This window comes from Mobula hypostoma, chromosome 2 (assembly GCF_963921235.1).
Source record: "Mobula hypostoma chromosome 2, sMobHyp1.1, whole genome shotgun sequence".
Lineage (NCBI taxonomy): Eukaryota > Metazoa > Chordata > Chondrichthyes > Myliobatiformes > Myliobatidae > Mobula > Mobula hypostoma.
In genome coordinates this window covers 112,980,661-113,006,332 of record NC_086098.1, presented here as the reverse complement: position 1 = coordinate 113,006,332, position 25,672 = coordinate 112,980,661, and the positions used below count along the sequence as shown (strand labels likewise).

At 42.0% G+C, this 25,672-nt stretch overlaps 1 protein-coding gene across 2 annotated transcripts in view; it reads left to right on the top strand.

The window, feature by feature from the left end:
* The window catches only part of ahi1 (Abelson helper integration site 1), a 216,059-nt gene that overhangs the window by 27,696 nt on the left and 162,691 nt on the right, over window positions 1-25,672 (top strand). For both annotated transcript variants that reach the window (XM_063040430.1, XM_063040431.1), the window contains 5 exons: window positions 14,040-14,225; window positions 16,851-17,006; window positions 17,269-17,401; window positions 19,881-20,004; window positions 24,608-24,837. In XM_063040430.1, coding sequence (XP_062896500.1) covers window positions 14,040-14,225; window positions 16,851-17,006; window positions 17,269-17,401; window positions 19,881-20,004; window positions 24,608-24,837 — 829 coding nt within the window. The remainder of the gene's footprint in view (window positions 1-14,039; window positions 14,226-16,850; window positions 17,007-17,268; window positions 17,402-19,880; window positions 20,005-24,607; window positions 24,838-25,672) is intronic.

The window sequence follows — 25,672 nt, the reverse complement described above, 5'->3', positions numbered from 1 at the left end:
ATTCAGACTGAGACGTATTGTAAAGAATTTAACCCGAATCTTTGTGAAGGATGTAAGAAATAAAAGTCAATTCAATTCAGTGCAATTCTCCAAACAAGAAACAGCCCATTCCAATGCATTTCAACTCATTGGAGACTTCAACCAGGCTTGTTTGAAGAAAACCCTACCCAATTAGCACTAGTGTATAAGAAGTCCTAACATACTAAACCACTGCCACAGACTGCATTTTGGTATATTGGATCACTTGCCGTCCTTCCACCTGCATACAGGCAGAGGCTAAAGTGCAAAGCTCCAGAGATTGGGACAACAAAGCGGTGGTCACAGGAGGCAGAGGAGCGATTACGGATTGTTTTAGGTCAGTGGACTGGGCCGTGTTCAAGCACCTATCTAGATATCTGAATGAATACACTATGGTTGTGATGGTCTTTATTAAAACAGCTGTAGATGAGTGTGTCCCCATTAAATCATTCAGTCTTCCCCATTGAGAAGCCCTGGATGAACCATGAGATCCGAAATCTGCTGAGGGCCAGATTAGAGGCATTTAAGTTTGGGGACCTGGAAAATTACAAGAGGTCCAGGTACGATCTCTGGAAAGCCATCTCACAGGCAGTGGAAATTCCAGACCAAACTTCAATCAACAAAGGATGCTCAATAGTTGTGGCAGGCTTGAATGCTATCACCTCTTACAAAGTTAAATCAAGTGATATGGGAGAAAGCAGGGCTTTGCTTCCAGATGAGCTCAATGCTTTCTATGTTCACTTTCACCATCAGAACATGGAGGAACCATTGCAAACTCCCACATCCCCCAATGATCCTATAATTTCAGTCTCTGAAGCCAACATGCGGGCAACCTTCAGGAAGCTGAACCCATGAAAAGCTTCCTGACTAGACAGGGTACCTGACCACATACTAAAGACCTGTGCTGATCAACTGGCTGGTGTATTCACAGAGATCTTTAACCTCTCACTTCAGCAGTGTGTGGTACCCACATGCTTCAAGCAGGCTTCAATTATACCGGTGCCCAAGATGAGCGTGGTGTCCTGTCCCAATCACTATCCCCAGTTGCACTTGTATCCACAGTGATGAAATGTTTTTAGAACCTAAAACATAACAGCTCCTGCCTGAGAGGCGACTTGGATCTACTCCAACTTGCCTACTGTAGCAACAGGTTCACAGTAGATGCCATCTCATTGGCTCTTCATTCAATCCTGGAATATCTGGACAGCAAAGATGCATACATCGGAATGCTGTATCGCCTACAGCTCTGCATTCAGTACCATCATTCCCTAAAAACTAATCAATAAGCTCCAGGACCTTGGCCTCAATACCCCTTGTGCAATTGGATCCTGGATTTCCTCACTTGTAGACCCCAGTCAGTTTGGATTGGCAGCAATACCTCCGTGATCTCCATCAGCACAGATGCATCACAAGACTGTGTGCTGAGCCCGCTGCTCTACTCAAGTTACTTCTGACTATGTGGCTAACCACAGCTCGAATGTCACGTTCAAGTTTGCTTATGATAGGCTGCATCAAGGGTGTGATGAATCAGCATATAGGAGGAGATTGAAAATCTGGCTGAGTGATGTCATAACAACCACCTCTCATGCAAGGAATTGATCGTAGATGTCAGGTGAGGGAAACCAGAGGTTCATTAGCCAGTCCTAATCAGAGAGTCAGAGGTGGGGAGGGTTAGCAAATTATGTTCACAGGTGTTACTATTTCAGAGGACCTGTCTGGGCCCAGCACGGAAGTGCAATTGCAACGAAAGCATGGCAGCGCCTCTTCTTCCTTAGGAGTCTGCAGATTTGGCATGACATCTGAAACTTTGATAAATGTTTGTAGATACAGTGGCATGCAAAAGTTTGGGCACCCTAGGTCAAAATTTCTGTTACTGTGAATAGTTAAGTGAGTAGAAGATGAACTGATCTCCAAAAGTCATAAAGTTAAAGATGAAATATTCTATTCAACATTTTAAGCAAGATTAATATATTATTTTTGTTTTGTACAATTTTAGAGTGGAGAAAAAAGGAACGGAGTACCATGCAAAAGTTGGGGAACCCCAAGAGATTTGAGCTCTCAGATAATTCTTACCAAGGTCTCAGACCTTAATTAGCTTGTGAGGGCTATGGCTTGTTTACAGTCATCATTAGGAAAGGCCAGGTGATGCAAATTTCAAAGCTTTATAAATACGCTGACTCCTCAAACCTTGTCCCAACAATCAGCAACCATGGGCTCCTCTAAGCAGCTGCCTAGCAGTCTGAAAATTAAAACAAATGATATCCACAAAGCAGGAGAAGGCTATAAGAAGATAGCAGAGAGTTTTCAGGTAGCCGTTTCCTCAGTTTGTAATGTAATTAAGAAATGGCAATTAACAGGAATGGTGGAGGTCAAGTCAAGGTCTGGAAGACCAAGAAAACTTTCCGAGAGAACTGCTCGTAGGATTGCTAGAAAGGCAAATCAAAACCCCCGTTTGACTGCAAAAGTCCTTCAGCAAGATTTAGCAGACTCTGGAGTGGTAGTGCACTGTTCTACTGTGCAGCGACACCTGCACAAATATGACCTTCATGGAAGAGTCATCAGAAGAAAACCTTTCCTGCGTCCTCACCACAAAATTCAGCGTCAGAAGTTTGCAAAGGAACATCTAAACAAGTCTGATGCATTTTGGAAACAAGACCTGTGGACTGATGAAGTTAAAATAGAACTTTTTGGCCACAATGAGCAAAGGTATGTGTGGAGAAAAAAGGGTGCATAATTTCATGAAAAGAACATCTCTCCAACTGTTAAGCACGGGGGTGGATCAGTCATGCTTTGGGTTTGTGTTGCAGCCAGTGGCACGGGGAACATTTCATTAGTAGAGGAAAGAATGAATTCAATTAAATACCAGCAAATTCTGGAAGCAAACATCACACCGTCTGTAAAAAAAAACGCTGTAGATGAAAAGAGGATGGCTTCTACAACAGGATAATGATCCTAAACACACCTCAAAATCCAGAATGGACTACCTCAAGAGGCGCAAGCTGAAGGTTTTGCCATGGCCCTCACAGTCCCCTGACCTAAACATCATCGAGAATCTGTGGATAGACCTCAAAAGAGCAGTGCATGCAAGACAGACCAAGAATCTCACAGAAATAGAAGCCTTTTGCAAGGAAGAATGGGCGAAAATCCCCTTAAACAAGAATTGAAAGACTCTTGGCTGGCTACAGAAAGCGCTTACAAGCTGTGATACTTGCCAAAGGGAGTGTTACTAAGTACTGACCATGCAGGGTGCCCAAACTTTTGCTTCCAGCCCTTTTCCTTTTTTTATTTTGAAACTGTAAAAGATGGAAATAAAAAAAGGAATCTTGCTTAAAATATTAAAGAAATGTGTTATCTTTAACTTTATGCCTTTTGGAAATCAGGTTATCTTTTACTGGCTTAGCTATTCACAGTAACAGAAATTTTGACCAGAGGTGCACAAACTTTTGCCTACCACTGTACGTTGTGGAAAGTGTATTGACTGGCTGCATTACAACCTGGTGTGGAAAATCCTACAGAAAGTAATGGATTCAACCAGCAGCACATCATGGGTAAAGCCCTCCCAACCGTTGAGAACATCTGCATGAAAACTGTTGTAGGAAGACAGTATCCATCATCAGGGATCCCCACCACCCAGATAATGTTCTCTTCCCTTCTCGCTGCTGCTGTCTGCCTCAGGACTCACACCGCCAGGTTCAAGAACAGTTACTACCCTTCAGGCTCTTGAACCAAAGGGCATAACTTCACTTGCCCCATCATTGAAATGTTCCCACAACCAATGGACTCACTTTCAAGGACTCTTCATTTTATCTTCGCTTTATTTATTGATACTTATTTATATTTGCCTTTGCACTGTTGTCTTCTGCACCAGTTGAATGTTCTAGTTGCGCAGTCTTTTATCCAGTTCTAGTTACTCTTCCTATAGATTTGTTAAGTATGCTTATAAGAAAGTGAATCTCAGGGTTGTATATGGTGACACATATGTACTTTTATAATAGAACTTATTTTGAACTTTTTCAGGCAAGAAGGGTGGAGGGTGTTGGGTGAATTTCTCCCATACACTGGAAAGGCCTCAGAGAGACCAGCATCAACTGAGATCCAGTATAAATACCCTTTGGAACCTTCAAATAAATCTGACACTAGATGGAATAATTAGCCTGGAGGGATGTGGACTACAAATTACAACTGGATATAGAAAAGGCTTGTCAGAAGGGCAGTGTTATGATAATTGTGGGGGATTTTAACATGCGAGTAGATTGGGAAAATCAGGTCAGCACTGGATCTCGAGAGAATTTGTAGAATGTCTGCGAGATGGCTTTTTAGAACAGTTTGTTGTTGAGCCTACTAGGGGATCGGCTGTACTGGATTGGGTATTGTGTAATGAACCGGAGGTGATTGGAGAGATTGAGGTGAAGGAACCCTTAGGACGCAGTGATCATAACATGATTGAGTTCACTGTGAAATTAGAAAAAGAGAAGCCGAAATCTGATGTGTCGGTATTTCAGTGGAGTAAAGGAAATTACAGTGGCATGAGAGAGGAACTGGCCAAAGTTGACTGGAAAGAGACACTGGCGGGAAAGACAGCAGAGCAGCAGTGGCTGGAGTTTATGCGAGAAATGAGGAATGTGCAAGACAGGTATATTCCAAAAAAGAAGAAATTTTCGAGTGGAAAAAGGATGCAACCGTGGTTGACAAGAGAAGTCAAAGCCAAAGTTAAAACAAAAGAGAGGGCATACAAGGAAGCAAAAATTAGTGGGAAGAGAGAAGATTGGGAAGTTTTTAAAACCTTACAAAAGGAAACCAAGAAGGTCATTAAGAGAGAAAAGATTAACTATGAAAGGAAGCTAGCAAATAATATCGAAGAGGATATTAAAAGCTTTTTCAAGTATATAAAGAGTAAAAGACAGGTGAGAGTAGATATAGGACCGATAGAAAATGATGTTGGAGAAATTGTAATGGGAGATGAGGAGATGGCAGAGGAAATGAACAAGTATTTTGCATCAGTCTTCACTGAGGAAGACAGCAGTATACCGGACACTCAAGGGTGGCAGGGAAGAGAAGTGTGCGCAGTCAAAATTACGACAGAGAAAGTACTCAGGAAGCTGAATAGGCTAAAGGTCGATAAATCTCCTGGACCAGATGGAATGCACCCTCGTGTTCTGAAGGAGGTAGCTGTGCAGATTGTGGAGGCATTAGCGATGATCTTTCAAAAGTCGATAGATTCTGGCATGGTTCTGGAGGACTGGAAGAGTGCAAATGTCACTCCGCTATTTAAGAAGGGGGCAAGGAAGCAAAAAGGGAATTATAGACCTGTTAGCTTGACATCGGTGGTTGGGAAGTTGTTGGAGTCGATTGTCAAGGATGAGGTTACAGAGTACCTGGAGGCATATGACAAGATAGGCAGAACTCAGCATAGATTCCTTAAAGGAAAATCCTGCCTGACAAACCTATTACAATTTTTTGGGGAAATTACCAGTAGGCTAGACAAGGGAGATGCAGTGGATGTTGTATATTTGGATTTTCAGAAGGCCTTTGACAAGGTGCCACACATGAGGCTACTTAACAAGATAAGAGCCCATGGAATTACGGGAAAGTTGCATACGTGGATAGAGCGTTGGCTGATTGGCAGGAAACAGAGAGTGGGAATAAAGGGATCCTATTCTGGTTGGCTGCCGGTTACCAGTGGTGTTCCGCAGGGATCAGTGTTGGGGCCGCTTCTTTTTACATTGTACATCAACGATTTGGATTATGGAATAGATGGCTTTGTAGCTAAGTTTGCTGACGATACGAAGATAGGTGGAGGGGCTGGTAGTGCTGAGGAAACGGAGAGTCTGCAGAGAGACTTGGATAGATTGGAAGAATGGGCAGAGAAGTGGCAAATGAAGTGCAATGTTGGAAAGTGTATAGTTATGCACTTTGGCAGAAAAAATAAACGGGCAGACTATTATTTAAATAGGGAAAGAATTCAAAGTTCTGAGATGCAACGGGATTTGGGAGTCCTCGTACAGGATACACTTAAAGTTAACCTCCAGGCTGAGTCAGTAGTGAAGAAGGCGAATGCAATGTTGGCATTCATTTCTAGAGGAATAGAGTATAGGAGCAGGGATGTGATGTTGAGGCTCTATAAGGCGCTGGTGAGACTTCACTTGGAGTACTGTGGGCAGTTTTGGTCTCCTTATTTAAGAAAGGATGTGCTGACGTTGGAGAGGGTACGGAGAAGATTCACTAGAATGATTCCGGGAATGAGAGGGTTAACATATGAGGAACGTTTGTCTGCTCTTGGACTGTATTCCTTGGAGTTTAGAAGAATGAGGGGAGACCTCATAGAAACATTTTGTATGTTAAAAGGCATGGACAGAGTGGATGCGGCAAAGTTGTTTTCCATGATGGGGGAGTCTAGTACGAGAAGGCATGACTTAAGGATTGAAGGGCGCCCTTTCAGAACAGAAATGCAAAGAAATTTTTTTAGTCAGAGGGTGGTGAATCTATGGAATTTGTTGCCACGGGCAGCAGTGGAGGCCAAGTCAGTGGGTGTATTTAAGGCAGAGATTGATAGGTATCTGAGTAGCCAGGGCATCAAAGGTTATGGTGAGAAGGCAGGGGAGTGGGACTAAATAGGATAAAATGGATCAGCTCATGATTAAATGGCGGAGCAGACTCGATGGGCCGAATGGCCTACTTCTGCTCCTTTGTCTTATGGTCTTATGGTCTCTTATGGAAATGATCACCTTCTCCAGAAACTACATCGTTTGCTTTTGTGTGTGAAAGACTAAGCAAAGAACTAAATGTCTACTGAACAGTGGTGATTCCTGTCTAGCTATTTGCTTGTCAAACTTTGAATATATAATCACCTCAAGACATTGAAAAAGTAGCACTAATTTTCTTCCCATAAAACTTTCTGTATCAGTTGGGAAGGAGAAGTAAACTTTCTGGACACCAAACCTAACCAGTTCCCTCCACCACCACTCTCCTCCACCTAATGGAGCTTGTCCTCACTCTAAATAATGTTTCCCTTGGCTCCTTCCGCTTCATTCCTACAAAGGGTGTAGCCAAGAGCACTTGCATAGGTCCCAGCTATGCCTGCCTGTTTGTCAGCTACGTGGATTGTCTATGTTCCAAGCCTACTCTGGTGACCGTCCTGCACTTTTCCTATGCTACATCTCCAACTTCCACCCGTTGCTCAAATTTGCCTGGTGCATTTCAGACACCTTCCGCCCCTTTCTTGATCTCACTATTTCTATCTCTGGAGACAGCTTATCCATTGATGTCTATTATAAACCCACAGACTCTCACAGCTACCTAGATCATGCCTCTTCCCACCCTGTTACTTGTAAAAATGCAACCCCCTTCTCTCAGTTCCTCCATCTTCACCACATCTGCTGTCAGGATGAGGCTTTTCATTCTAGAATGAAGGAGATGTCCTCCTTTTTCAAAAAAAGGGGCTTCCCTTCTTCCACCGTCAACACTGCCCTCACAGCATCTCTTCCGTTTCACACATATCTGCTCTTACCCCATCCTCCTGCTACCCTACCAGGGATAGGGTTCCTCTTTTCCTCACCTACCACCCCACCAGCCTCTGCTTCCAGCATATAATTCTCTGAAACTTCCACCACCAAGCACATCTTTCTCTTCTCTCCGCCTCCCCCCCATTTCCGCAGGGATCACTCTCTCTGCATCTCCCTTGTCCATTCGTCCCTGTCGTGATGAAGCCACGTGGCCAACACCTTGTACTCCGTTTGGGTAGCCACCAACCTGATGGCATGAACATCAATTTCTCAAACTTCCATTAATGCCCCCATGCCCCCCTCTTCTTCACCATGTCCTATCCCCATTTCCCTCTCTCACCTTGTCGCCCGTCGACTCCCTCTGGCGCTCTTTTCCCCCTCTTCCCCCTCCCCCCCCCACCCCAGCCTTCCTCCATGGCCTCTGGCTCTTTCACCTATCAACTTCCAAACTCTTTAATTCATCTCTCAGGTATCACCAATCACCTTGTGTTTCTCTCCCCTCCCCCCACCTCTTAAATATACTCATCTTTTTTTTCTCCAGTCCTGCTGAAGTGTTTTGGCCCGAAATGTCAACAGTACTGTTTTTTCTAGATGCTGCCTGGCCTGTTGAGTTCCTTAAGCATTTTGTGTGTGTGGCTTAAACTAACATCCATGCCTGTTCACAGACTTAACTTTCACAGCCTTCTCAGAGTCACTTTGAGAAGTCATCCACACTGGCCAGATCTTTTCCATCAAAATTGGCCTTACTCCAATTTAGAATCTCAACATGTGGGCCAGACCTACCTTTCTCCATATTTTCTTTGAAACTAATGGCATTATGATCTCTAGATGCGAAGTGTTCAGACAAAAACTGCTGTCACCTGCCCTGTTTCATTCCCTAATAGCAGATAAAGTATCACGCACTCTTTCATTGTGGCTTCTACGTACCAATTAAGGAAGCTTTCCAGAACATATTTGATAATGTATCCTATCTAGTCCATTTACAGTATGGGAGCATCACCTATTATAACAAATTTTTTATTTCTTACAACAGTTTGTGATCACTCTTTGTTCCACTAAATCTCCCTACTGGTTGGGGTGGTCTGTAATATAGCCCCATTAATGTGGTCACACCTTTCTTATTACTCAGTTCCACCCATAAGGCTTCACTAGACAAGTTCTCCAGTCTGTCCTGACTGAACACTGCCGTGACTTTTTCCTTGACGAGTAACATGGCCCTTCCTCCTTTAATCCCCGTCGCTCTATGGTGTCTAAAACAATAGAACCCTGGAATAGTGAGCTGCCTGTTCTACCCATCCTGCAACCATCTTACTAATGGCTACAGTATCATAATTCCAGGTGTTAATCCATGCCCTGAGTTCATCTGTCTTTCCCACAGATCTTCTTGCATTAAAATATATGCAGCTCAGGACATTAGCTGAACCGTGCTCAACCTTTTGACTGGCTGACAGAAAACAAAGAGTAGCGATTAACGGGTCCCTTTCGGAATGGCAGACGGTGACCAGTGGGGTACCGCAGGGTTCAGTGCTGGGACCGCAGCTGTTTACAATATATATTAATGATTTAGATGAGGGAATTAAAAGTAACATTAGCGAATTTGCCAATGACACAAAGCTGGGTGGCAGTGTGAACTGTGAGGAGGATGTTATGAGAATGCAGGGTGACTTGGACAGGCTGGGTGAGTGGGCAGATGCATGGCAGATGCAGTTTAATGTGGATAAATGTGAGGTTATCCACTTTGGTGGTAAGAACAGGAAGGCAGATTATTATCTAAATGGAGTCAAGTTAGGAAAATGGGAAGCACAACGAGATCTAGGTGTTCTTATACATCGGTCACTGAAAGCAAGCATGCAAGTACAGCAGGCAGTGAAGAAAGCTAATGGCATGTTGGCCTTCATAACAAGGGGAATTGAGTATAAGAGCAAAGAGGTCCTTCTGCAGCTGTACAGGGCCCTGGTGAGACCACGCCTGGAGTACTGTGTGCAGTTTTGGTCTCCAAATTTGAGGAAGGACATTCTTGCTATTGAGGGAGTGCAGCGTAGGTTCACAAGGTTAATTCCCGGGATGGCGGGACTGTCATATGTCGAAAGATTGGAGCGACTGGGTTTGCATACTCTGGAATTTAGAAGGCTGAGAGGGGATCTTATTGAAACATATAAGATTATTAAGGGATTGAACACACTGGAAGCAGGAAGCATGTTCCCGCTGATGGGAGAGTCCAGAACCAGAGGCCACAGTTTAAGAATAAGGGGTAGGCCAATTAGAACGGAGTTGAGGAAAAACTTTTTCACCCAGAGAGTGGTGGATATATGGAATGCTCTGCCCCAGAAGGCTGTGGAGGCCAAGTCTCTGGATGCTTTCAAGAAAGAGATGGATAGAGCTCTTAAAGATAGTGGAATCAAAGGTTCTGGGGATAAGGCAGGAACTGGATACTGATTGTGGATGATCAGCCATGATCACAGTGAATGACGGTGCTGGCTCGAAGGGCCAAATGGCCTACTGCACCTATTGTCTATTGTCTTTTGATTCCTGAAGTTGTCTGAGGTCTTAACAACATGTCTCCACAACCACTCCACTATCTGTTCTGGTGCTCTGTTCCCATCTCTCTGCAACTGTAGTTTAACCCCAGCCCCCCAGTGTTGTGCCAGCAAACCTTCTTCCTACAAAGATAATAGTCCCCTTCCAGTTCCAGTGTAAACAGTCTCTTACGTGCAGGTCTCACCTTCCCTGGAAGAAAGCCCAATGATCCAAAACTCTTAAACCCTCCCTCCTACATCAACTCTTATTCACATATTAAACTATAAATTTCTTCCTATTTCTGGCCTCACTAGCACCCCATGTGTACTAATCCTGAGATCACAACCCTGGAGATACTACCCTTAACTTAGCACCTCACTCCCTGAACTCACATTGCAGGGCCTTGCCACTCTTCCTACCCATGTGATTGATACCTCTATGGACCATGATCTCTGGCTGTTCATTCTCTCACTTAAGAATGCTGAGGACTTGATCCGTGATATCCTGGACTTTGGCATCTGGGAATCTTGTTTTCATCTATAGCCACTCTTTCTGTTCCACTAACTAATGAATCCCCTGTCATCACAGCCTGCCCTTTCTGCCCCCAATCCCTCTTCTCAATGCCAGAGACCTCACTGCTTTGACTTTCATCTTCTAGGTCATCTTTCCACCCCCACCACCAACAATATCCCATGTGGTATACCTGTTGTTGAGGGGGGTGGCCACAGGGGTTACTCTACACTGGCTGTTTAACCCCTTTCCCCTTCCTCCTTGTGTCTCTGTCCAGCTGTAGTTGTCAGAGACACTGGGCATCTCCCTGCCGTCCAACATCCCACAAGAGGAGCATTCAACTATCCTGCCTGATATTCCTACTGTTCTAACTGAGGAAATATAAAGACAAAAAAAATTAAACTGTGGGGAAAAGAATCTACCTACCTAAGGCTGAAGCCTCGAAATCCCTACTCTAACACTGTTGACTCCAACATTGGCTGCTCCGTTTGCCCCTGCCTTATTTTAATGAGCTTTTGCCAGTCAATTCCAATCGGTGACTGGCCACTGCTCAAAAACATCAAACCATGAGTCGATGCCTTATGTAGTCAATTGACAAACCTGAATGAACTGCGCCTTCTCGCACTTCGGATATCCAACTGGCCTCTGCTCAAAATCTGACATTCCTGGGAATCCCTTGCTGATGACCACTCAAAGTGGAACAAAAGCTCTTGAGATGGTTCTGAGAACATGGAGTCTGTGCATCAGGAGCACGTTGTGAAAGGTAGAAGAAATACATTATACATGCTACTTACCCACCAGTTGTCCTGTCAGGCACTTCCTCTTCCACCTGTGCATTATATTGGTTTATTACTGCCACATGATACTGTGAAGAAGTTCTACATGCCATCCAGATGGACAGTGCCATACATAATAACATAGAGGCAGCTAAAAGGAAATAATCAAGAATATAGTCTTACCAACACAGATAAACTGCAGAGCAAGGAGACAAAGTACATGGGCCATAATGAGGTCAAGTGGGAGATCATAAGTTAATTTTTAGCATATCAGAGGTCCGTTCAGGAGTCTGATAACAATGAGATAAAAGCTGTCCTTGAGTCTAGTGGTCCATGCTCTCAAGCTTCTGAATCTTTTGCCTGATGGGGAGGGGAGAAGGTCCTTGATTTTATTAGCTGCTTTCCCAAGACGACAGGAAGTGTAGATGGAGTCAAGGGAGGAGAGACTGGTTTTTGTGATGAACTGGGTTGCATTTGCAATTTCTTGCGGGCTTGAGCAGAGCAGTTGCTATACCGAACTGTGCATCCATATAGTATACTTCAGTGCCATCATCCCCTCAAAACTAATCAATAAGCTCCTAGACCTTGGCCTCGATGCCTCCTCCTGCATTTGGATCTTTGATTTCCTCTCTTGCAGACTCCAGTCAATTTGAATTAGCGGCAGCATCTCCTCCACAACCTCCATCAGCACAATGCATCACAAAGCTGTGTGCTTAGACCCTGCTGTACTCACTTTACACTTATGACTGTGTTACTAAGCACAGCTCCAACGCCATATTCAATGTTGCTGATTACACCACTGTCGTAGGCCAAATCAAAGGTGGTGATGAATCAGCATATAGGATAGAGATTGAAAATCTGGTAGAGTGCTGCTATAACAATAACCTTACTCAAAATCAGCAAGACCAAGGAACTGATTATTGAATTCAGGAGGAGGAAACCGGTCCTCATTGGAGGATCAGCAGCTTTAATTTCCTTGGTGGTGGTATTTCGGAGCACCTGTTTTGGGTCTAATCTTCCTAATGCAATTATGAAGAAAGCCCAGCAGTGCCTCTACTTCTTTGGGAGTTTGCGAAGATTTGGCATGACCTCTAAGACTTCTGACAAACTTCTATGGTTGCGTAGTAGAGAATATGTTGACTCACTGCATCACGGCCTGGTACAGAAACACCAATGCTCTTAAACAGAAAATCCTACAAAAAGTAGTGGATACCGTGCAGTCCATCGCAGGTAAGGTCCTCCCCACCACTGAGCACATCTGCATGAAACACTGTAACATGAAAGCAGCATTCATCCATCGTCAGTGAACCCTCCCCCCAGCCATCACCCAGGACATGCCCTCTTCTCACTGCTGCCACCGGGAGGAAGATACAGGAGCCTCAGGACTCGTGCCATTAGGTTCAGAAGCAGTTACTCCCATCAACCATCAGGCTCTCGAACCAAAGGGAATAACTTCACTCTACTTCACTTGCCCCATCATTGAGATGTTCCCAAAACCTATGGACTCTTCATCTCATCTTCTCAATAATTATTTGTTTATTATTATTTCTTTTTGTTGTTTTATTATCTCTATTTGCAGAGTTTTTCTTTTGCACACTGGTTGAATGCCCAAGTTGGTACGGTCTTTCATTGATTCTGTTATGGTTATTATTCTATGGATTTATTGAGTATTCCTGCAAGAAAATTAATCTCAAGGTTGTATATGGTGACCTATATATATGTACTTTGATAATAAATTTACTTTGAACTTTTCCTGTGGTGCATCAGTAAAATTGTTAAGAGCCATAGCCTTATCAATCACCTCAGACTTCACAGAACCAGAATAGAGTCATACACCACAGAAATAGGCACTGGCCAAGCAAGTCCATGCCCAACCTTATTGCCTATTTTCACTAATCCCATTTGCCCTTATTTGGTTCATATTCTTGCATGGTTTGTCCAATCAAGTGTCTGTCAAAATGTCTTACAGTGATCAGAATAAGATTTCACCTCTACTTAGAGGCAGGTTCCCTTTAAAACTCCTTCCTCTCATCTTAATCCTATGCCTTCTTGTTCTTGATACTCCTACCATGGAACAGAAATTCTACCTATCTAGGCTTCCCTTAACTGTATACACCTTCATCAGATCACTCTTAGGCTGCCTTCGCTCCAGGGAAAAAAGCCAAGCCCCATAACTAAAAGTCTGCCAATTGAAGCAACCTCTTGGTGAATCTCCTCTGCACTGTCTCCAGCACAAATGTTATCCTTTCTAGTGTGGTGACCTGAATTGTACACAACATGCTATGTGCAGTCTAATCAGAGTTTTGTGAGGCTGTAGTGTAATCTCTTTGCTGTTTTATTTTGTGTCCTGATCAATGAACGTGTTCATGCCATATGCCACCTTGAACACCCTGTCAACTTTGCTGCCAATTTCAGGGAGCTGTGGACTTGAACCCTGGGGTTTCTTTTGTTTATCGACATTTCTCAGTGCTTTGCCACTTACAATACATGTCCTGCCCCTTATTTTGAAGTTGGCCATCCTCAATCCTGGAGGGACTGCTGAGTGAGACTGTGATTTTAACCTGGGCTAGGTAGAAGGATGCTTCAAATTTGAATGGCTGTACTTTGTTTGTTTGCCTATATGTGTCTTTACTTTTTTTTTTAACCTTGCTATTTTCTTTAACCCAGAAATGCAGATGATTTGTAGATCCTAAACAGACAGTTTTGTTGCCTTTAGCTGGTGGGTGCGAATGGGGTGCTGAATATTGATGGAAAACTCCGCCTGCAGTTGTATTATCCACCTTCGAAAGTCAAAAAGCTATCAAATTCCATTGAAGTATTTGAATGGTGGAAGAAACGGCCATGGGACCATTATCCTTCAACTTTGTATGTTACAGTGAAAGGCTTAAGACTACCTCAAAATGTGAGTCCTAATTTAAGAAACTTCAAAACTTTTCACAAAAAGATATGGAAATCAAAGAATTCAATTAACTTATCAATAACATTTTAGGACAATTTTTGATTTTGACTTATCTTTGTAAACATAATATACTTGTATGACATTAATAGGATTTAAGGATGAGATTTAGAGCCACTTATTACTTCCACTAATTAAATCGGAAGCATGTTCTCTCGGGCAGCTTTTCTACCTGAATCAGTCTAACTATTTTTGAATATAAATTAATGCACTACCTGTTGTAGAAGCTTTCTATCCTATGCTAAGTTCATTTATAAATGGGCAAGAGGTGTATTTAAATAAGACAAAGCCAGTTTGGCTTTCGTTTCATTCCAGTATTTTCTGCTTTGATAGTGTAGTTCGTGCCAGCACAAAATGAATTTCTCCATTAGGGCTCCAAAGGATGAGTATCTTTTAAATAAATTATTTTATTTTGCAGTATTACTTTCTAATTTTAAAGCCATGTTAAAGGCAACCTGTAAAACCTTTCATATTCATTTTCTATACTGATCTTGAACTTCTAATACAGGTTTCCTCCGCCATCCGAAGATAGAGCGTTCCTATGAAACAGTTCGTAAGCCAGAATGTCGTAAAGTGAAGAAGCAATTACCATTTATTTATATGGGAAAATTTTGTGAGCATTCGCAGACCCAAAAATAACCTACCAAATCATGCCAAATAACACATAAAACCTAAAATAACAGTAACATATAGTAATAGCAGGAATGATATGATAAATACATAGCCTATATAAAGTAGAAATACTTCTCTACAACAATTGCCTGCACAGATCTCCGCAGCGAAAATACACAAGCGCTCTCGACAGAAAATCTCACGCAAGCGCTGTTGGCGTAACCGCGCTCTCCAGTAACCTTTAAACTATGAAGCTGCCAAATCTACCAAATAACACGTAAAAATACACAGCCTATATAAAGTAGAAATAATGTATGTACAATGTAGTATCACTTACGGGAATTGGGAAGACATCAAGCTGACTGATGATGGTGTGTTAGACTGAGTCGTCGCAGGTTGGGGTGGTGCAGTGGCCCCCACCCTCCAGGCCGCCGACTAATACATTGCCGCGAAGCGCGCAGGGGTAGCCAGGAGGCACACAGCACATCTTTAAGAAAAAAGCCAAAATAAACATGCTAATTAATTAGGTGCTGCCCGGCACGCAAATGTCGGCGCAGATCAGAGGCGATTGCCGATTGCATCGGCACTGATCTGGGCCGACAATTACATGCTAGGCGGCATCTAATTAATTAGCATGTTTATTTCGGCTTTTTTCTTAAAGATGTGCTGTGTGCCTCCCGGCTACCGCTGCATTCTCCGCGAATTGGTACAGTATCTGTCCGGGGCCCGGGGCTTAGGGTGGTGGGACACGGGGGGTGTCGTCTCATCGTCAATCAGGGCAGGCAGCTCATCTACTGCCTGCCTCAATGTCAAAGGTCGAGTTTCGTCGTCTGCTGTGGCTGATGTGGAAGGCTTGCTTGACTGCTGAGCCTCGAACATTTTTCTATCACACAGTTCTTTGTAAGGACTCAAAGCATCCTGCAAATATCCCCTAAACCTACATACCCTTTCAAAATTAAAGTCATACTTTATCATTGCAGCGAAAATCTCACACAGTTGCTTCACGTTCAGTTCCAGGACGTCTCCACTTTAGCTACTGCATTCGGTTTCGATTGCTATTCTTTCCTCTTCTAATTGCAACAGCTCTTCATCTGTCAGTTCTTGGTGATGGGATGCCAAAACCTCTTCAACATCATCTTCATCAGCTTCCACAAGCCAAACTCACTTTGTCCTTACTTTGTTCACCACGATCGAAATGCTTAATTATGTCAGGCTACCCAGACGGAACATAAGGTGTTGTTCCTCCAACCTGAGTGTGGCTTCATCTTTACAGTAGAGGAGGCCATCTGGGTAGCCTCCAACCTGATGGCATGAACATTGACTTCTCTAACTTCTGCTAATGCCCCACCTCCCCCTCGTACCCCATCCGTTATTCATTTCTATACACACATTCCTTCTCTCACTCTCCTTTTTCTCCCTCTGTCCCTTTGACTATACCCCTTGCCCTTCCTCTGGGTCCCCCCCCCGTCTTTCTCCCTGGGCCTCCTGCCCCATGATCCTCTCATATCCCCTTTGCCAAGCTCTTGGCTCCATCCCTCCCCCTCCTGTCTTCTCCTATCATTTTGGATCTCCCCCTCCCCCTCCCACTTTCAAATCTCTTACTAGCTTTTCCTTCAGTTAGTCCTGACGAAGGGTCTCGGCCCGAAATGTCGACTGTACCTCTTCCTAGAGATGCTGCCTGGCCTGCTGCATTCACCAGCAACTTTGATGTGTGTTGCTTGAATTTCCAGCATCTGCAGAATTTCTGTTGTTAACATTAACAGTTGCTGTTAATTGCATTTTCATAGCACTGTGTGCTCTGATATTCAAAGCTGTACTATTGCTATTTGAATGGTGTAGCTATTTCCATTGTTTCCTTGATTGTAGAAGCTAATTTAGAGCTTTAACATTGGCTATGAACCAGCTCTAGAAGTTCATAAAAAGCGTACTTTAACTAAAGTCACTGCATTTGCTAAATAGGTAAATCCTTCTGTACGTTCCATGATGGCTTTACAGCAAGAGCAAGGTGCTATTTCATTCAATGAGCTCCAATCTGAGTTGACACAGGCAAGCATTTCGTCAAAACTTGATATTGAGAAGTTGGAACTTTTGAAATGGACCAGACTACCCGGGCAGGTAAAGAAACTTGATTAACCTCTACATTGAACACAATTAAATTAAAATTCAATAGGAATGTAAAGCTGACTATAGTTGCATTTTACACTACCATCCAGTCAAAGTTCCCCATTCACCACTCCCCGTACATTTATCAATTTTGGTCCATTCGATTTTTGATTAAATCTTTTTTACTGTTAAAGATCTTCTTAAAATTATCTTGTTGCTGGTGCAGAAGGTAAATGTTCTACTTGTTATATTTATTGGGGCTACTTTCTTTTAGGTTTGTCGTATTCCTAACCAGCTTTTACTGTCATTTCGAGGAGGACGTGTAGGCTGCTTCTTTATAACGTTTTCACATGATGGAAGAAACTTGGCAGCATCGTGTGCTGACAGAAATGGCCATTTCATTGTAGGTGAGATTAGAAAGAATGCAGAAATAAAAAGTCACTCCCATGTGTGTAATTGTGTATTACGTTTCCAATCTCGTTCTACTGTCAGTGATAAATAATTAACAACAACAATTAGAAAATAATATATTTTCAATGCTTAGAAGACTCAAAACTCAGGTAGTTAAGAATGGTATTGTATGATATAAATATTTCTATTAATATCCACTTGAATATTGCAGGACATTCATGAAATCCATCGGTGCCTTATAAAAACTCATGTTGCATATAAACAAATTGTTGGAAGGAGTTGCATCACCTGAGTGTGATGTAATCCTGAAAAGAAGGTGTCTCAAGTATTGTTAGAGTTAGACAGCAGGCAGCAACTAATTCCTACCATTGTGTTTTAACTGGTAAGCTATATATCGGAACATGTTCAAACAAGAGAAAATCTGCAGATGCTCGAAATCCAAGCAACACATGCAAAGTGCTGGAGGAGCTCCGCAGGCTGGACGGCCTGTATAGAAAAGAGCTGATGAAGCATCTTGGCCTGAAACATCAACTATACTCTTTTTCCATAGATGCTGCCCAGCCTACTGAGTTCCTCCAGCATTCTGTGTGTATTGTATCAGAACATGTAATTCATTTTAAAATGATAAAATAGTGATTTTGGTACAAAATGTCATCCCAGTCTCTGCTCCTGACTACCCTCAATCCTACTCTCCCCCTCCCATAGAGAGTAAAATGAGAAATGGGGAGAAGTACTGATATTTCATCTGTTCCTCTGTAACAGAAATGATTATGATGAACCTTATTTTTTAAAAAATCAGTCCATTCCCCTGTGCTTCTATTTTAATGCATATGATTGAAACAGTCAGGATTTTATTAAAATTTTGAAGTTAGTCCTCATTTCAAATAAATAGTTTTTATTTTTCATTTAAAAACTGTTACTTGGCTTCACATTCATGGCGGATTTTGTCAGTTACCTGAAAGAAGTAAGGTAAATATTTTCTAAAGTAGTGAGGTAAGAGTTTTACCCATTTACATGAAATTTCTTGTCTGCTGCCATGAAACCACATATTTCGCATCATGTAAGTCAGTGATGATAAATCTTATTCTTTGATCTGGAAGGAGTTCTACTGATGGGTATGAGGGATTTCAGCTTGATTTTGTCTCAAATTTCCAGGTTTGGCAATCAGGGGTGTTATAGTATCAGCTTCACCACAATGCCATTTTAAAAAGTCAGTGTTTTTATTTTATTTGCAGCTGAGACTTTGTATTTACCAAACTTCAATTAAATTAGCAAATCTTTCTTTCATCTGTATATATCTACCCAATGTTTATCATTCGTATTTATCTTTTCCACTAAAGGATTACTGTTTGATGCTTATTAATGTGCCAACATGTCATTATTTAATTTATATATTTCACTGTACTATTATTTTTAACCCTTTTTAAAAATGTCTTCCATTATTTCCAGTGATAGATTAATGGAGCCGCAGGAAATAAGAAGATAATTAACTATTTTTGTAGGGATTCCCTTATTTCAGTAGGTTACAGAATAGCATTGATTTCCAGTGTGATGAGCGTACACTGCCGATTAGAGTACTCTCATCAAGGTCCAGTCCAGCCAATTGCCTTATCCCAGCAAATAATCTAGATCAGCCCTTCTTGTTAAGGGCTAATAAGGACATTTTAGTTCCTAAGAATAGTTTAAAACTGGACTCTAATTCTTCCACAGATAATTAAGTAGTGTAACCCTGAAGTTGCCCAAGGCTGTCCTTGTGCCTTGTTCTATTTATGATGATGCAAAAATATGCAGGAAAAATAAATGACCTTCTTCTCTACATTTTAAGGTAAATCTTGAAATCATGAGGGTGCTGTTTCCCTGACATCAAATTTGTTATTTAAGTATACTTTTTGCTGCTTTATACCTCCCAAGTCCTAAGAGCAAAATTGATCTGATTATTGCTGTTGAGCAGTTGTGCTGCATTCTACCAGGAAATGTAGACTGAACATTAGGTGAGGTCAATCCGGCCTTGTCACCCTGTCATCTTGCAAGGTACATAGCCTGTGGACATAAAGAATTGCAGAACCATATTCTAATAGATGTTAAATAGCACTTGGACATAAAGAGAGTATAGATTTTATGATTTGTGAAAATTTTAATTATATGAAATAAAAGAACCAAATGAGTCATTGCTGTTCTAGACCAAGTTTTACCAGCAATGCAGATTTTGAGGCAGTAAATATAAAAGCAAATTTTTCAAAAATAATGATGCTACAAGGTACCAGTTATATGAAATGTAAATTATTACTCTTAGACAAGTGAAGATGTCTTTTCCATTTTGTTCACAAGTTAATAATCCTCATTAATTGCACAAAATACTTATGCCAATAGATGGCAGCAAAATATATTTTTTTAAATTTCAAAAATAACAGGTGGAAAGATTTTGTGAACATACTTCATCTGGACTAATCAGTATACTTTTGTATAACTGTTTAGTGTATGAAATTCCTTCAGGACGTCCACTTGGAGAATTTAATGGGCATTTCAACATTGTGTATTCTCTGTGCTGGTCAAATAATGATAAAACCCTCCTCTCTGCATCATCTGATGGTACAGTAAGGTTAGTGTTCATTTCAGCATGATTATATTTAGACTGGACTAATCTTTGAAAATGTAATGTTTTCAGAATATCGCTTGAATACATTGAATATTTGTAATCATTGGATGCCATGAAAACGATTTGTTTTATTTAAATGATATGGTAACAGGCCCTTCTAGCACTGCCCAATTATACCCATGTGACCTACTAACCTATATGTCTTTGTAATATGGGAGGAAACTGGAGCAGCTGGAGAGAACCCACACAGTCAATGGGAGATGTAACAACTCCTTACAGACAGCAGCAGGATTTTACCTTCAGTCCTGTTCTCATTTCTCCACTGTTCAGTTATCTGTTGGTCAGGGTCAACCATGGATGTTGCATGCTAGCTATCCACATACACAGGCTAGGGCTGTGGAAACAAGCTGTTGCCCATGCAGCAGGCTTCCCTTCTGCATGCAGCTGATGAATCTAAAGGAACAGTAGAGACTGATGCAGTTTGGCACCAGTGGCATCACAGAAATTGTTAGTGAGTGTTGAACTCAATGCAAGACCTCCTTAGGCGCTCCAGCTCTAGATAAATGTTTGAGATTTACTCCCAAAGCCTTCCACATAAGTGGTAACAGCCACAAGGCAGCAGAGACTGAGATCAGAGATTTCCTTCTAGATGAGCTGCCAGCTATGGCTGACGAGCCCCATCTGCCTGGAGTAACTGGTTTTAAGGCATCAGTAACCCGCCTTTTGAACAGTCGATAGAAACAGTTTCACTGGACTGAGTAGCTAACCCATATGTGAAAACCAGGAACACACATCAAAGTTGCTGGTGAACGCAGCAGGCCAGGCAGCATCTCTAGGAAGAGGTACAGTCGACGTTGCGGGCCGAGACCCTTCGTCAGGGCTAACTGAAGGAAGAGCTAGTAAGAGATTTGAAAGGGGGAGGGGGAGATCCAAAATGATAGGAGAAGACAGGAGGGGGAGGGATGGAGCCAAGAGCTGGACAGGTGATTGGCAAAAGGGATATGAGAGGATCATGGGACAGGAGGCCCAGGGAGAAAGAAAAGGGGAAGGGGGGAGAAAACCCAAATGATGGGCAAGGGGTATAGTGAGAGGGACAGAGGGAGAAAAAGGAGAGTGAGAGAAAGAATATGTGTATATAAATAAATAACGGATGGGGTACAAGGGGGAGGGGGGGCATTAGCGGAAGTTAGAGAAGTCAATGTTCATGCCATCAGGTTGGAGGCTACCCAGACAGAATATAAGGTGTTCATCCAACCTGAGTGTGGCTTCATCTTTACAGTAGAGGAGGCCGTGGATAGACATGTCAGAATGGGAATGGGATGTGGAATTAAAATATGTGGCCACTGGGAGATCCTGCTTTCTCTGGCGGACAGAGCATAGGTGTTCAGCAAAATAATCTCCCAGTCTGCGTCGGACTCGCCTATATAAAGAAGGCCACATCGGGAGCACCGGACACAGTATATCACCCCAGCGGACTCACAGGTGAAGTGTCGCCTCACCTGGAAGGACTGTCTGGGGCTTGAATGGTGGTAAGGGAGGAAGTGTAAGGGCATGTGTAGCACTTGTTCCGCTTACAAGGATAAGTGCCAGGAGGGAGATCAGTGGGGAGGGATGGGGGGGACAAATGGACAAGGGAGTTGTGTAGGGAGCGATCCCTGCAGAAAGCAGAGAGAGCAGGGGAGGGAAAGATGTGCTTCGTGGTGGGATCTCGTTGGAGGTGGCGGAAGTTACGGAGAATATTATGTTGGACCCGGAGGCTGGTGGGGTGGCAGGTGCCCCACCAGCCTCCGGGTCCAACATATCATTCTCTGTAATGTCCACACACATTTTAATTCCACATCCCATTCCCATTCTGACATGTCTATCCACGGCCTCCTCTACTGTAAAGATGAAGCCACACTCAGATTGGAGGAACAACACCTTATATTCCGTCTGGGTAGCCTCCAACCTGATGGCATGAACATTGACTTCTCTAACTTCCGCTAATGCCCCACCTCCCCCTCGTACCCCATCCATTATTTATTTATATACACACATTCTTTCTCTCTCTCTCCTTCTCTGTCCCTCTCAATATACCCCTTGCCCATCATCTGGGTTTTTTCCCCCTCCCCCTTTTCTTTCTCCCTGGGCCTCCTGTCCCATGATCCTCTCATATCCCTTTTGCCAATCACCTGTCCAGCTCTTGGCTCCATCCCTCCCCCTCCTGTCTTCTCCTATCATTTTGGATCTCCCCCTCCCCCTTTCAAATCTCTTACTAGCTCTTCCTTCAGTTAGTCCTGACGAAGGGTCTCGGCCCGCAACGTTGACTGTACCTCTTCCTAGAGATGCTGCCTGGCCTGCTGCATTCACCAGCAACTTTGATGTGTGTTGCTTGAATTTCCAGCATCTGCAGAATTCCTCGTGTTTGTGAAAACCAGGAGCTGGACTTGGTTGTCAGAGGTGATTTTAGACATTAGGAGCATTTAATAGGTAGTGGGAGATCATCACAACTTTTTACCCTCCTCTGGGTATGACAACCTTAAGGAACCGCAGTTATGTAAAATATACTAAAAATCATTGTGATTTTTCATACCTTTTCTTTGAAAGTGTTGGTTTTGCTTCTTACTACATTAGTAAAGATGTGGTAACAGGGCACTTACTATAGAAAGTAGTAATAGGATTTAGCAGATTGGACAGATTTATGAAATGAGTCATGTTTGACAAATCTGTTTTTTAAAATTGGAACTAGCAGAGTAGATAAGGGATTAAGGACAGCATGTTAGCATAATGCTTTAGAGCAGCCAGCTGTAAGATTGATGTTTGATTCCCACCGATGTCTATAAGGAGTTTGTGCATTCTCCTCCTCTTAACCACGTGGATGTCTTTCAGGTGTTCCAGTTTTCTCCCATATTCAAAATGGACATATGGGTTAGGGTTAGTGAGTTGTGGATATGGTATGTTGACGTGGGAACCATGGTGACCACAATCTTTGCTGGTTTGATTTGACGCAAAATGATGCATTTCACTAGGTTTTGATGCATATGTGACAAATAAAGCTAATTTTTAATAAAGATAATCTTTAATCTTTTTATCAGTGAATGTGGTGAATTTGGACTTTCAGAAGATCTTTGAGTCACACAAGAAGTTATTGAAGCACAATTGCATCACATGGAATTAGGAGTGAAGAACTGTGTAGACTGAAGATTGGTTAATGGGAAGGAAATACGAGGAATGGATGGGTCAGTTTTAGATGAGCTGTTATTGGAGTGCTACAGGGATTGGTGTCACGGCTCAAGTTGCTTACAGTCTATATTGATGATATGCATCAAGTGTAATACATCCAAGTTTCTTGCTGAAACAAAAATGTGTGGCAGTGTATGTTGTTGGGAAGATGCAGAGAGCCTTCAGGCAAGGTGAATTGGCAAGAGGTTAGCTGATGAAGTATGAAGTGGGGGGAAAATGGAAGGAAATGCACTTTGATGCAAAATAAAATAGGAATGCTTAATGTTTTTTAAAAAAGTATCTTAGTGTTCATGAGTGAGGATCTCATTGAAGCTTATGAGTTCAACAGGAAGAAACAGACCATAAACAGACTTCAGAATCAGAGCTTGCAGCCTCACAAGGAGAGATGTATCATTTAGAACCCAAGATCCAGAAAAATTTCTTAATCTAGATGGTGCTAAATCTATTGGAATTCTCTACCACAGAATCAATGGAGGCCAATTTGTTAGAAAGTAGTCAAAAAGGAGGTAAATGTTATTTCTCAATGCTAGAAGGGTTCAGAAGTGTTGAAGTGGATAAAAATGCATTTGGTCCTTTCTGCCAAAACGCTGATTTACATTTTGAATAGTTGGGGCCCATGTATGAACCATTGTGATATCCTAGTAATCTCATTTTGCTAATCTGTTTATTCTTGCTGTTTAGCTAATTCTCAATCCATGGTAGTATGTTACTCCAGTCCTTATGCTCCAACATAGTTCACCATTCTCTTGCGTGGGACCTTATCAAAAACCTTCTGAAAATCCAGTTACTACCACATGCATTATTCGATACATCCTCAAAGATCTTGGATTAATCAGATATAGTTTGCCTTTCAAAACACCATGTTGACTTTGTTCTGCTGTTTTTCTAAATGTACGTACCTTGAGCCCAAATTGGTTTTGGGCCCTCTGCTAGAAGAGCAGGTTTTCCGTATTCAGTTGCCCAGCATATTCTTTGAAGGAATTTCAAGAGCACATTCTGGAGGTGAAAGTTCTTGGAAGAGGAAATTGTTATACTTGCAGTATTTTGAAGATGCTGGTCACTCTACATTGTATCTGAGTTGCTGTATAAATCTACATCAATGTTTCGAGTACTTTTCTATTATATATTAACAATTATAAGAAATATTACCTTAATGTAATCAAAAAGCTGTATTTAATATTGGTGTAAGTTCACTGTTGCAAAATAGTTACTGTGGGTATCTACATCTCCAGATTTGGCATTTTATGTTTTTCAAAAATTGCCTACTCATCTTTGTTTTATTATCTAGGAATTAGAAGTATGGGATGATAAAGAAATCTATTGAATGGATTGTTTTAAAAACACAACCATACAAACTTCGCTACTTGTTTACCATCTTTTTTAGGGTTTGGAATACAGAAACTTACCAGAACCCAGCTGAGAAAATGCTTCCACACCCTTCATTTATCTATACTGCAAAATATCATCCATTAGCCCAGTACCTGGTAGTTACAGGAGGCTATGATTGTATCATACGCGTTTGGAATATAAATGTGAATGAAATGAATGGTCAGTTACTCCAGGAGCTTGATGGTCACAAGAGCTTCATTAATACACTTTGCTTTGATGCTGAAGGTTGGTTTGATAAATCATGCATTTTATTTGTACTTCAACATCTGAATTATCATTTAACTTGTTAATTGTAAGGCATGGATGCTAGTGTTTTTTTTTGAAATCTGTTTTGTATCTTTTTTTTAAAAGAGGAACAAACTTAAGTTTCAAAATAATTTGCAAATTCTTATGGAAGACTGTGGGTCCTTGCACAGCTGCACACACCTTTGTCTATGTAATGGTGGACTAATTTCAGTACCTTTCTGTACACTTGAGTCAGGAGAAGAGATCTCATTGGTAGCTTGGTCTCAGCCGTGTACTCCAGAGGCCCTGGAAGGTTTATGATAAAAGCTTTATGTTCTGTCAGGATTTTAAATTAGTATCTATTCCAAGATCTTTGGAAACTATGAACACTGAAGGAAGTGTGAAACAAAACATAATTTACGCAACACTCAAATAACTGAAAGCATTTAAGTAAAATAATTTAAACAAAAATACTTCCCCTTTGCTTCCTTGTCCTTTGGTCTGCAGTCTGTGTTGAAATCATTGGGTACTCTGATTCTATACCACATCTGACTTGCTATCAGAAAGGTGATAGTCCCTTAGGAAATCCTAACAAGACCGGTCTCAAATGTTAGACTTCCAATCAGGCTTTGACATTTAGTGCATCAAAGATATCTTTGTCTTTGGAAAATCCCATGTTATTAATGTTAATGCTGGTTTTACCTGTAGGTGGTGCTATGATTGTTTTTTTGCCTCCGAGCAAACACACCAGATGTTGATGATACCAGCAATAATGGTTTCTTTGCAATAGTCCTACTTTCCTTTGTAGGCATGGGCTAAAGGTAGTAGTAGCACT